This window comes from Spermophilus citellus (genome assembly GCF_964194105.1).
Source record: "Spermophilus citellus genome assembly, chromosome: 8".
Lineage (NCBI taxonomy): Eukaryota > Metazoa > Chordata > Mammalia > Rodentia > Sciuridae > Spermophilus > Spermophilus citellus.
In genome coordinates, this window is record NC_138189.1 from 89014058 (window position 1) to 89027724 (window position 13667).

At 32.6% G+C, this 13667-nt stretch overlaps 1 protein-coding gene across 1 annotated transcript in view; it reads right to left on the reverse strand.

Moving 5' to 3' along the window:
- Nucleotides 1-11868, reverse strand: part of LOC308654852 (bifunctional heparan sulfate N-deacetylase/N-sulfotransferase 3) — a gene marked incomplete at its 3' end in the record, with an annotated part of 134839 nt that extends 122971 nt beyond the window's left edge. Inside the window, exon 1 of the mRNA XM_081304544.1 lies at nt 10873-11868. Within this exon, the coding sequence (XP_081160670.1) occupies nt 10873-11853 (981 nt within the window). The 5' untranslated portion in view covers nt 11854-11868. The remainder of the gene's footprint in view (nt 1-10872) is intronic.
- Between the last annotated feature and the right edge of the window lie 1799 nt (nt 11869-13667).

The following is a 13667-nucleotide window of genomic DNA, read 5'->3' on the forward strand; positions in this document are numbered from 1 at the left end:
TTCATTCAGAGCAATGACAGTGTTCTATACCAGAAGAGAAATAATAAAGATTAGGAAAGTCCCCTTCTCTAACCTGTTTGCTACTTTTAATATTCGTTGCATTTCTAGAGCAGATTATTATATTATGAAAAAAATCTTTAAATATTAACCTAAACTATTTCTTCAAAAGTATGCTAGAGTTAAATGGGTTTTTCATTACAATGTCTTCTTTTTCCTGAAAATATTGTCAAATAATTTTTTTAAAGTTGTTATATAAAATTTCCTAGAAGTATTTTTTTTAGTATCTATGAAATCCAAGTCTAGAAGGATGTAAGTATTAAGACTCCAATGACAGCAGTTCAAACTTTTGAACTACTTATTGTCAAAACTACACAATTAATTTATTTGAGACAATAAAGTATGTTATCATTCTGTGTGAATTAGAATACTTTGTTTCTAAGGATCTGCAGAGGAGAAACAGACTAGTTATGTCTTGTTCTAGTGTATATTGATCCAAAAAAAGAATAGGGAAGGATTTATTATTCTTATTTTGGATCATTAGTCAATGCATCAACAGAACTCCATTGTTGTTTTTAATAAATGAGAATGGTGGGAACATGAAGTTAAGAGAATAATTCTATAAAATAAACACATTGTACTGTCTCCACATGCTTTCTTTCCCAAAAAGCAATCTGCCAGACCCATACCTGGCCTAAGTGGACAGGATATTTCACATTCCTCAGCAAATTGAGATAGGAGAAAGGTAATGAATTATGGGGATAAGGAATGGTTATCAAAGAAGAGACAATGGGTTGCCAACAGCTAACTACTGAGATCACACTTCCTGGCAAAATGAGTTGCTAACTATTACCCCTGTGCTGCTCCTTTTTTACCTCAGACATACCAGAGAAAAAAGAGAAGGTAGGCTTCTGGTTTCCATAAAAGAGCAAGACACACCCACTCTCAGGGACTCCCAGCTCTGGGGCGGGGCTCCTTCTCTTCAAAAAAATATGCCCTCAGTCATTAACACTTTTCTTAAATAAAACTTGTTTTGCCTGGGCATTTCTCCGGTGTTTAATCTTTTACACAGGGGGGAAAAGGACCCATTCATGATCTCTAAGACTGGTACCATTAATAGCTGACTAAATATCTATATGCAACGTTTTCCATCTTTTCCAAAAGCTAATTCTACTCAGAATATATGGTTCAGGGAATAAAATAGAGTCAGGTAATTACATAAAAGTAAAGATGTAAGTATGAAGCAAGAGAAAGGAAGCATTACTATACTAATCCAGATACCAGGGAACCAGAGTAGGATAGCAGAGTGGAGAAGGGGTCAATAGATGGAATAGAACTCCATTGTTGTTTTTAGATTAGGTAATTAGAATATGAATTCTAAAGAGAAAAAGATCAATCCCTAAAAAGAATAAGTAAGGGCACTAAAGCTGAGGTGGAAATAGCAACACAAGAGAAATAAGAAAAAAAAATGGAAGGATGAAAGAAGTATAATGAAAATGGTGACCAGGGTTTTCAACTGCAAATAACTGTGTTGGTCTCAAACAACTATCTTTTAGCATTCTGTTTTAATTGGTCTTATAATGGATGCACTTCCAGAAACATTATATCGGAATCTACTAAAGTAGTGAATTGATAATAACCACACATCTTCTCCAACTAAGCAATGTTTGGAGAGCCAAGTTTCTTAACTACCTAACTGAAGAGAGGGTTACCTGTGTTTCCATTTTGACCTCTAAAGTGCTAAAATATTTGTTAACTGATGCTTTCCCCAATTAACTACTATTGACTTAGAGCTAAACTAGCTATTTGAACATACAAATACCATCAAATTTTCATTTCCCAGGGAGGAGAACAATAATAAAGTAGTTACAGTCTTTTGTTTTTCTTGGGGGTGGGGGGGGGTTGAGGGCTTCAGTAATAGTAATATTACTTTGATAGTAATATTACTTTGAAAAACACAGCATGTGGTATGGAGAATAATGTTTCTCCTGCCTCTCTTGCCAGGATATCCACATGCTAAATCCTGGAGCCCGTGGATGTGCAACTAGCCTAGCAAAAAAAAAAAAAAATTGGGTTGATTATCCTAAATTATCCAGGTAGGCCAGTATTATCACATGGATCATTAAAGGCAGAAGATCATTCTCATTTTTTTTGTGTGTGTGTGAGAGGTGTGGCTGTGATAGAAGGCACAGAGAGATGCAACACTGCTGCCTTGGAAGTTGTAGAAAGGACCCAGGAACAAAGGAATGTGGGAGACTGTAGAAGAAAAGGTAAGGCAAGTCTCACCTATAGTCTCCAGAAAGGAATATAGTCCTAGCAAAGTCCTGAACTTAACTACCTAACTGAAGAGAGGGTTACCTAACTGTGAGATCTGTGTTGGACCTCTGACCTTCAGAACTGTAAAACAACAGATTTCATAACTTATTTTATATTAACATCATGATTTAAGATCTATTTTGTATTTTAGTTGGTAGTTTCATTATAGCTTATAAAAGTTATGAACAAAACAGAGCTTGAGATACTAATTCATATTTCCCACAGACTGAATGAGAATATTTCAGAATTTCTTTGATTTTTCCTATTTTGTTTAGGGGCTTTTGAAAAATGTTAGAAGATTGCCTGTACAAATTACTTAAAATATCACATAGATTTTAAAATCTGAGTACATGCAGAGGGAAACAGTTAAATTACCTGAACTATGGGCAATTTCTGGCACTTGGGTTTGTCATTGAACTACCTTAAATTTGTCCCAAACTTCCAAAATTTTAACAGTTATTAGCATTGCAGGCAAAGCACCTAGAAAGATTTTTGTCTAGCAAGCCAAACTTAGTGAAAACTTAAAGTGAGTTTTATATCAAATTTTTGTACTTATTTGAATCATCCATTTCAAGAAGTGATTGATACTTTTTGTGCCAATTTTGTAAGTAAATCCAAGACAAAGCTTCAGATGTGACCTATAAAATCATAATAGACATTTTTAATATGAAGTAGAATTTGGTGCAAAGAATTTCTATAGACATCATAATACTGTGTGACATCCATAACGGTGCAACCATGTGAAATGGAAAATTCAGAATCTTTTTTTCTAATATTCATTTTTCAGTTGTACACAATACCTTTATTTTGTTTATTTATTTTTATGTGGTGCTGAGGATTGAACCCAGGGCCTCGCATGTGGTAGGAGAGTGCTCTACCGCTGAGCCACAACCCCAGCTCCAAAAAAGTTCAGAATCTTGAACCAAGCAGACCTGCATTTTGAATCTTGGGAGTACCACTTCCTACATGTAAGATCTTAGGTATGGTAATCATAGCATAAAAGTCTTAGTTTCATATAAAGTGATGTCACCTTGTTGTGTAGAATTTCTTCAAGAATTAAATGATGGTCAAAGTAAAAATTTTAAAACAATATATTTACTGCTGAACAAGTGCTCCCTATTTGGGTATGTATCTGGGTAACTGCATTCGTTATTGATCTAAAAGTATGAACCATCAGCACAGGAAAAATAATCTTGTTTTAACCCATAGAAGTACATAATCCAAAAACTAACAAATATTAAAATTTTCACATGTTCAACTTCTTTTTATTAAAAAAAAATGTTTTTCATCATCCATAACAGTATCCTTTGAAATCCTTACCACTTTGTGCATAATTTTCTACACTGAATTGGATATCTCTAGACTCTAAATCCTTATTCTCAAATTTCCTCCTGTAATCTTCTAGTAATCCAGTAAATGAAATTTGGCATGGCCTAGTAGTGCTTTGATGCCATCATAACAGGCATCTCTTTATCATGATCAGCCACGATTCAGTGCAACAAACCTTTAGAAAAAGTAATCAGTTGCCAAATATTCTGATGACAAATTCACTTGTTCATTCAGCAACAGCATTTTTCCTTCTTTAACTGATTTGGAACTCATTAGTTTAGAATTCCACTGCATAACAAATCACTCCTTAGTATTAATACTAATGGAGTACATTCTATCTCACAACAACACATTTAATAAAATGTGGTAAGCATAAAAGGATTATGAGTATGAAATAGTTTCTTTTTCCCCTTAGCTAAATTATTTTCTTATTTTCCCAGGTTAGATAACAAAGTAATTTCCTAAAACTTATTTCCTTAAAACAATTGTATAGATGTTAAAACATTATGGCTATTTGAGTATAATGATGGTATTGCTAGAAAATTTTTCTTTGTATTATTATCACAATATATCAAATTGATACATAAATATCCCACCAAACTAAGGGAGAAAGTGAAGAAATGAGAAACAAATAGTTCATATACATTCATAAGAACACTCAAAAATTGCCTAATTTTTGACAATTATGAAATAATTAAAAACAATGGAAGTATACTCTTTCTACTACCACAAATGTTTAGGTGACTTGACTCATCAGCTACATTAAAGTGGGCATGATTGGAGATAAAGTACTTAATACTTTTTGATCAATTTTTAAAGATACTCTATAATATTAGCACTTCTTTACATTTTGGAAAGAAATCACTAAAATAATAGAAATAAATACATGCATTTCAAACCAATAGTAGGTCAAAAAGAAGCTGGTAATTCAAATAAAATAGAAGGTAGGGGGAAAAATCCAACCAAAGAAGAACAAATAGGATAAATATAAAGCACAAAATAAGATGGCTAAAATAATTCTTTGTACATTGATAGTCTGATTAACTTCATGTAAACTTATCTTGTTAACTAAAATACTAAAATAGATATTTATGTAGTAGATAAATATTGATTTAGGAGATAAATTGCAATATGGATCTAGAAGCTGTTTTCAAAATCAATTTATAATGCAAAGACTCAGAAGAGGGTTTGAATATATATAAAAATGGGATAAGGCATACTTTTCAAATAGAAACAAAAGAAAGTTGGTATAACAATATGAGCATTAGGCAAAACAAACTTAAAGGCAAAAAATACTAAAAATAGTAATCACAGAAGAGTGAAATATTAAATTAGAATGTAATCTGAAATATGTTCACTTAAACTAGCTTCAAAATACAAAATATAATAATTGACAAATAACAAGGGCATATTTACAATTCACCATCAGGGCTGGAAAATTAAACATACATCTGGGTGGGTAATATCAAATGCTCTATTCCCCGTGGGGGGAAAAAAGAAAGAAAAAAAAGAAAAAAGAAGAGAGAACACAGATTTAAAAACACAGTTAACAAAGCTGAAGCAATATCCATGTCTTGACTGAAAATATATGTTCCTGCCCAATATATAAGAAATATTGTATTCAGTTATAAGTGATTCTAGAAAATTTAAGCTGTTAGTACCAAACAGGTATATGTTTTCACAATTAAAATGGTTGTCAGAAAATAAACAGAAATAACAGAAGAGAATTAGAAAAAAATATGTTTTTAGGGGAATAAATGGAAAAGTACTGTGTACAGTATACAAACCATGATATTCATGTAGAGCATATAAATAGTGAACTATCTGGGGAAATTTTTGCTTCCCTTCTACTTTAACTTATGACAAATTAATTGATTGCAGCCCCCATACCCAAACATTTGGTATGTTGTTTTCTTTTAGTGGGTTTATAAAGCCTGCTGTTTTACCTTGGCTGAGATGGTGAATATTCTTATGGAGTCAAGCAACAAAGAGCTCACCTTTACACTCCAGTTATAGCCTCTCAGGGTCAGCACAAAACAAGAATAAGAATAAGAAGTTGGCTAAGTTCATCTTCTGAGCTTGATGCTACTTATTTCTCACAGTTTACTGCTTCCTACTTCTATTTTTAGCACTTTTTTCCCCTAGACACTTTCAGCTCTTCAAATAAAGAGAAAAAGTATAATAAAGTCACTTACAACATTGTATTAAATTAAGAACTTCTCTTTCTTATAAGGTCACTTTAATAATATAGTTTTTTTTAAAGGGCTAATCCAAAAACAAAGAAATTAAGGAATATTGAAATGTAAGGAAACAGTGGGAAAGATTTAGGGTAGTGAGCAGAAGGAAGGGATTCTGAGTACCACCAAAACAGGTACAGGCACCTCTTTAGTGTGCTCAGGTATAACTGGGCTTCTTCATTTTTTGCTGGACATTTAAAAGTTTGTCAAAGTTAAACCTGAATATGTACCTATTACAGAAAGAGAAGGACAGACACAGCAAGAGTCAGAGATATGAACACATTTATTTTTTGCGAGTATTCAACTACAGAAATTTCAGTAAAACCATCTAACCGGCTTTACCAACATCTTCCAATTCAACATTTCATTTGTCTTGGGTAACAAATATTACATTAATTGTTCTAGGTTTAAAGATAGAATGTGTCTTAAACCAAGAGTGAAATAATTTTTCTAAAAGAGAATGAGAGATGTTAATATTCATTGGGTCATACTATACTTTCATTTAAAACTAAAATGCTTTACTTAAAAAGGCATCACTTTCCTTCTCCAAAATCTCATTCTGTAGATAGTCTCAGGATGTTTGAGAATAGGTCTCAGGGCATAAGGAACTTGTGCTAACTTGAACTCTAAGTCACAAAACCTGTCTAGTAGTACTCTACACATGCATGTGCAGGAATGTACACACACTCACATATGTGGACAATTTCTTTTTCTGACATTGACTTAATTTTAATTAACTTAAAATTAAATTTAATTTTAATTGCACTAAATAAATACAATTTAGTAAGAATTTAATAGAAGAGAATTAGAATATTTTAATTGTCTAAACAATTTTATATTTTGGTTTTTTAAGGACTTTGACTAATGTAGATGCAACCTTAAGTTTGATGTTCTGTTTAGGGATATTTTTTTTTTTTGGAGGTTGTTGTTTCTGGAACTTTTTTTTAATTTGCTTTTTTTTTGCACAAAGAATAATATATTCTGTGTTTCATCAGTTTCCTTTGTAGATTTGTGTCTCTTTAAAACATATTATTCAACAGATAGGTAGGTAGGTAAAGCTGATACTGCTGCTAATTCTAATCTCTTTAAGGAAACATTTATTTTTACACATAAGAAAAAAAGTATATGCATTAATAAGTTAAAATTTATGTTATACACTATCATTCTAATTTTTCAAGTAACAGTCTATAACCTTCAATTTTCTCACATTCTTTTTAATTTTTCTAACTCTTCAAATAAAGATAATATAAAATTTGCTCAGAAATGATAATGATTAAAGAACTTGATTAAAATGCTTCTATTAATTATGTACTATTAATCACCACATCCTTCACCTTTTCTTCAACCTCAATGTCTTTGATATTTTTTCTCTTTCTGTACTTAGGCCACTCATAACTAAACTAACTCTGGGACTATAAGTTTTAGCACCAACCCCCTTCAGCCCTAGGCAAACCAGGATGATTGGTCACCTTGATGCCAGTTCACCCTCCAGTTACTTTAAGTACTCTACTCTCTTTCTCCTCCTCTTGGTCTCTTGGTTCACTCCTGAACTCACTGCAGCTGGGTTTCTGCCTTTATCACTCATACACATGGGCTTTGCAAGAATCATCAAATGACCTTCAACTTTTCCCTAAGGAGACTTTCTAGTCCTTACCTCAGTGGGCCTTGATGTTGGGTTTAACTCTGCTGATATATCTTCCCTGAATCAATTCACTACTAAGGCTTCTACAGCAGTTCAGCTTACTGGTATCTAATTGTGCTTTTAACTCTATTTCATGGGCAATCTCCCTCTACTTGTTTTTTGAAAGATGATTTTCCTCAAGATTCTATACTTGGTCATCTCTTATTATTCTATAAATTCTTTGCATGGCTGATCTCACATCCTTTCATGTGGATCAGGACCACAGGATGAGGACTTTGAAATCTACTGCTCAGACTACCTGAAATATCTGTATGTTCCACATGCCCATTGAGAAAGCTGAAATTTTATGTGTAATGACCTTCACAATGATCATATCTCTCTTTCTTGTTGGTATTATCAGCAATTATCCACTTATGCTAAAAATCATATCACCCAATTATATTCTGTTTCATCTCTATTTAACTAATTACTAAATTGTTCAATTTTGCCTCCTAGATAATTTTTAAATGCATCCTTCTTTCTCAATTCTTATTCCTATTTTCTGTTTTCAAGAAATGGCCATCTGAATCACTGCCACAATTTCCCAAATCATCACATCACTACAGACTTATTTTCACATTCTTTCCTTTCTGGTACATTACACATGCTATAGACTATTGTATTTCTTACATAAATAATATTGTACTTATCTTGTTGCAAGCTAACTACCAATTTATCTTTCCCACAAAACTGTGAGCTTATTAAGAGCTATGCTTTATTGTTGTGTCTCTAGTGCCTGCCTCTGTGCCTGGCAAGTGATAAGGGTATATAAAGTACTAAACAGATAGATGCTCAGCTCAATATGCTTTTCTAACATTATACACAGTCCCTACCCACCTCTTCCAAAGAGCCTGGGGCCATTATACTCTATGATTCTACCTAAAATATCTCCAAAATTGTTGCACATATGGTATACACTTAATGAATAGGTATAGAAATAAAGAATGAATATTATATTCTCAGGGCAACTGTTTGAAATGAATAAGTATTTTGCGATATCATCACAGAGGCAATTAAGAAGTATTTTAAAAGTCCAGATAAGGATTAGGGCTGTAGCTCGGTGGCACAGCACTTGTCTAGCATGTGTGAGGCCCTAGGTTTGATCCTCAGAACCACATAAAAATAAACAAATAAAGGCATTCTGGCCCTTTACAACTAAAAAAAATAAAAATTAAGAAAACCCCAAAATTCAAAACATGTCTTTAAAAAAAAATTGTAGTTGTAGATGGACAGCATGACTTTAGCACCAACCCCCCTCAGCACTAGGCAAACCATTTGCTTTTTTTTTTTTTTTTTTTTTTTTTGGATGTGGTACTGAGAACCAAACCCAGTGCCTCACACATGTCAGGCAAGCACTCTGCCACTGAGCCACAGCCACAGCCCTCAAATCATAGCATTTGCAGATAAACAGATAAGAGTTAGAGAAGATAATGCTAAGTAAAGTTAGCCAATCCCAGAAAACCGAATGCCAAATGTTTTCTTTGATATAAGGAGGCTGATTCATAGTGGGGTAGGGACAGGGAGCATGGGAGGAATAGATGAACTCTAGATAGGGCAGAGGGGTTGGAGGGGAAAGGAGGGGGCATGGGGTAATTAATGATAGTGGAATGTGATGATCATTACTATCCAAAGTGCATGTATGAAAACATAAATTGGTGTGAATATACTATGTATACAACCAGAGATATGAAAAATTGAGCTCTATATATGTAATAAGAATTGTAATTCATTCTACTGTCATATATAAATTTAAAAATTACATTAAAAAACACTGACCATTTCAACAGCACATTCTTTAAGATGGATGATGTGTGAATGTTTGAAATGTTAACAGGCACATCATTGAAAATAAACAACAAAAAATTGCATGGAAACAAACAAACAAACATGTCTTTTAAAGCTTTCGAATGGTTTAAAAAAATATCTTCCTTCACAAATGCAAGAAATTCATAAACCACACATGTTAAGGTCTTTAATGTGTATACAAAGTCTTTAATTTTTTTGTGTTCCTAAAAATTGGCTTAACCTTCATAGTGAAAAATGTACTTTGTATTTTGTAAAATATTAGGGCATTTCATGCAAAGCTCTGAGTTTTATTTAGCATATTTTTAAATGCCATACCAACATATTTTGGGGAGTCTAAAAATTTTATGGAATAAATACATATGCATTGCAAATGTTTTCCATAACAATAAATGGAAATGGAAAAATTAGAAGGAAAATGATGTATTATTATTTATAATAAGAATATTTGTAATCTTTAACCACAATGAATGTTTAAATTACCAGTTTGCTTTTAAGTTAATACTGGCTAAAGTAAATTTCAAAAGACTTAATAAATCTGAATAAAACTTATTTATTAATTAATTTCTACTATGGTCATTTGTTTCTTTTTAATGTTCACATCTTCTTATAGAAACATTAAATAGGTCCTCTGGTATCCTTAGCTCATTTAAGTAGTTCAATGAACTTAATATCAGTGATTAGAGAAAAGAGATGTCATTTTCAAGATGAATTCTTTAGACATTTCTTATTTATGGAAAATCAATAAAATAGTATAACAGAGATGGAATCCTGTAGCATTTTCAATGGAAAACTAAGATAAATGTAGACAATCTTAATTGTGACTTTGATTAACATTAAACAACCATTTAATTGTTAACAATAAACTACCTTTAAAGGAATGCTTTCTTTTTAAGAGAAGCAGTTTTACACAATAAGAAATGTAATATAATTTAAGTGTAGAATAATAGAATCCATGCATGTACTAGAAGTATCCAGTAAAATCAAGTTAAACCCACATATATATATGCTTTTATACTCATAATTCCCCATATTTTTCAGAGTGTCAGAAATATATTAAGATAAAATGACATATATTTGACTTTCAAAAATATTGAACTTGCTACTTATGAAATCTGCAAAACAAATTCACTTTAATGTCATATTTAAATTCATCGAATTTCAGATTAGTCAGTTTTCCAAGATAGACAGTTTGTAGTGAGCAACTAAAAATCATTTCTACTCTGTAATTATAAATAGGTAAGGAAAACCATTTCAGGATCTTACAATGTTCAATCTTTTAGTATGACTTTCATTTTCTTGTTCAGTAGATATACTATCTATGCAGGTGTTATAAGGTGAGAGATACGATAGCCAATTATAGTAGCCTATCCCAGACTTTCCCAATAAAATAATAGTCCCATGTCCTAGAAAATTCTTTAGTCCTAATTCAAACCAGGACAGTTGTTAACACTCCTGAGATATGAACTAAATTTTCAGATAATAGATTTTCAGATAATAGAACCTTACCTTAACATCATTTGTGTTCATTCGGGTTCCCTCCTTTCCCACAAATATATCATCGATGTCAACGAGAATATATCTATCCAAGGACAGTTCCAGCTTCTTCCCTGACAAGAAGGAGATGGCATCTATGAAAATGAGCTTGTGCAGCCAAAAGTTCAAGTTGTTGCCAAAAAGAACTCTCTGAATTCCATCGTGAACACCCAAGTCGTGTATGATAGTGGCAAAAAAAGCACCTTTAGAGACTGGAGGAGAAAGGTTTTCTGGGGTCTTTATTTTTGCAAATATTACTGGTTGGTAGGTTGAGTGATTAATTTGAAAAACCGTCCAGTCAGTTCCAGGTAAAGAACCCCTTTCAAGCTTTGATGATTTGGTCACACGGAGCAAAGGAGAATGAGGATTAATACAACAGTCTTTTACTGCCAGGTTTCCATATATAGAAAAGGGGAAGCCTTTTAACTGAAAGCTCTGTAGACTCTTCTCACTAGTTCTGTGGAATCCAATGACACCCACACCATACTCTACACAGTATTTATCTAAAAGGCTTCGATTCCAAGAGTCCATATTTATGTATTTTAAAATATTCTCATAAATAATGAGAACATATTTGCCTTTAGTTTTGTCTGTAAGTGCTGGGAGATCTCCTTTTCCTGTAGCAATTTCAATGTGATACTGGAATCTACTTGATTCTAGAATCATAATGATGTCTTGACCAAGGGATGAGTACTGACTCTCCACAAACACAAGGACGATGGAGTCTGTCCTTGCGGCATCAAAAAGCTTCATTGCCTTCACTTCCATTAGTCTATACGGTAGGTGTTGGAGGTCACCGCAGTCCACTTCTGAAGCCACTTCAGAGAGTTCATTTTCCTGTTTGTAGCCACTGTACAGGTAGTAAGCAGAAATAATAATGCTCACCACACAAAAAGTGGCAAGCAAAATAACTGTCCTTTGAAAGTGTCTGTGAAGCTTCATGATAAAACTCATGATGTATAGGTTTTCCTTGATTCTTCCAACAGAAGCACCATTTAAAAAAGAAAAGAAAAGATGGTGTTTCAGGTACTTTCCCAGTCTCAGTCAATAGTTTATGTCACCATTGCAGCACATTTGTATTGCTTGATTATGACTCACAGGAAATACAGTCTGAAAACAGAATAAAACAAAACAGTTTTCAGCATCAAAATGAGCAAATGTTTATGTGATTTAGTGTCAGACTAGGAAGCAGGGGAACTGATAATAGGTTAGAAAACTTTCCATTTCTTCTCCCAGATATGGATGAAGACAAAGGAAATATGGAATGAGAAAAAGGATATCACTGAACCCAGGTCACTATCCCTAATACAGAGAAACACTGGGCTTTGCATCACACTCTGGAGATAATACAGACCTAATACCACAGAAAGGTTACACTGCCATTTCCTGTCATCCAGATACATATCATATATTGCACATTCAAGCAGTTTATGTTTAATTACACACATTGAAAGTTCACAAAAGTTTGGACATGTTTCATTATTTGACACAATTAAAACAATAGTCTTTTTTCCAAAATATGAAGGCAAAAAATTTTGTCACTCAGCATACATTTCAAATTAATCAGAGAAACAACCCAATAATAGTTACTTTAATTAGAATAACCCTTTCAAAATACAGATATAATCCCACTATCCAACTGATCATTTTAGGACTATATATTGACATAGTTAGGCTTTCAACATTCAGAACAGTTATGTGGTAAGACAAATGTGAGGAGTGAAACACTTCTTGGGGTCATACAGCTCTGTTGTATGATGATATGCACTGTGGGGGAGGTAGGCAATCATGTTCTGGAGAATACATACTCACACATTCATTTTCTATATCATTCTGTTTCTGCTTTGTGAGAAAATATCAGCAATTATATGAAAAAAAAAATGACTATAAAAGTGGGTTTTTTAAACAATGAGAACAACTGAGATGTTATGAAACACTTTGTTATGCAGTCATTTCAAACCTGTTTCAAATTTTAGGAAACTTTGAAAATTTAGCAGCTGAAAATAATTAGAAGGAAACATGGATACATCTTAGACTTTCACAGAGTCTCATATAAGGAAATATCATGTAACACATGCAAAAAAAAAATTAAGAAAAGTCTCTTTGCTGTACTTAATACAGGCTAATAGGTAGTTGGTTAAACAACAAACATTGGTGGAAAACATTGTACTTGATATTTGCCATAAGTTTAGGATTCATTGTGCCTAGCTTCTTAATTGCCATTCTGTCCCCAATATCCTCCAAATAAAATGATGAGGTTAAAATAAATGATTACCAAGAACTCTACATTTTAAAATTCTGTAATATCTATCTGTAAAAAAAAGCAGTGAACAGTTTTTAAATGATGTATGTTTATCTTTATGAATAATATAAACACTATGAAATATAACAATAGAATATTTATGATATTTAACTTGCAATTTATATTATTGTTTATTCAAATATTTAGGGTATCTATATCATTCATTCAAATATTTATGGAGTAACTATCTGTTTAAAATACAAATGTTTGGCATAATTCCTTTGAAATGTTATAAATTTTAAAGCAGAGAGTGACTAAAATCATAATAAATGGGTTGTGCATTATAGGCAAGAAACTATAATGGGATGATAAAAGAGAAACTACAGTAAGTGATGTAGTATGTAAAATGCTCTAGGGAGATATAACTTGGGAAAAACCTTGAAAGATGAGAGTAATTTGAATAAACACTTGAAATATTGGGGGTGTCATAGAGCCAGAAGTGAGCACAATATTGGGTGAAGTACCT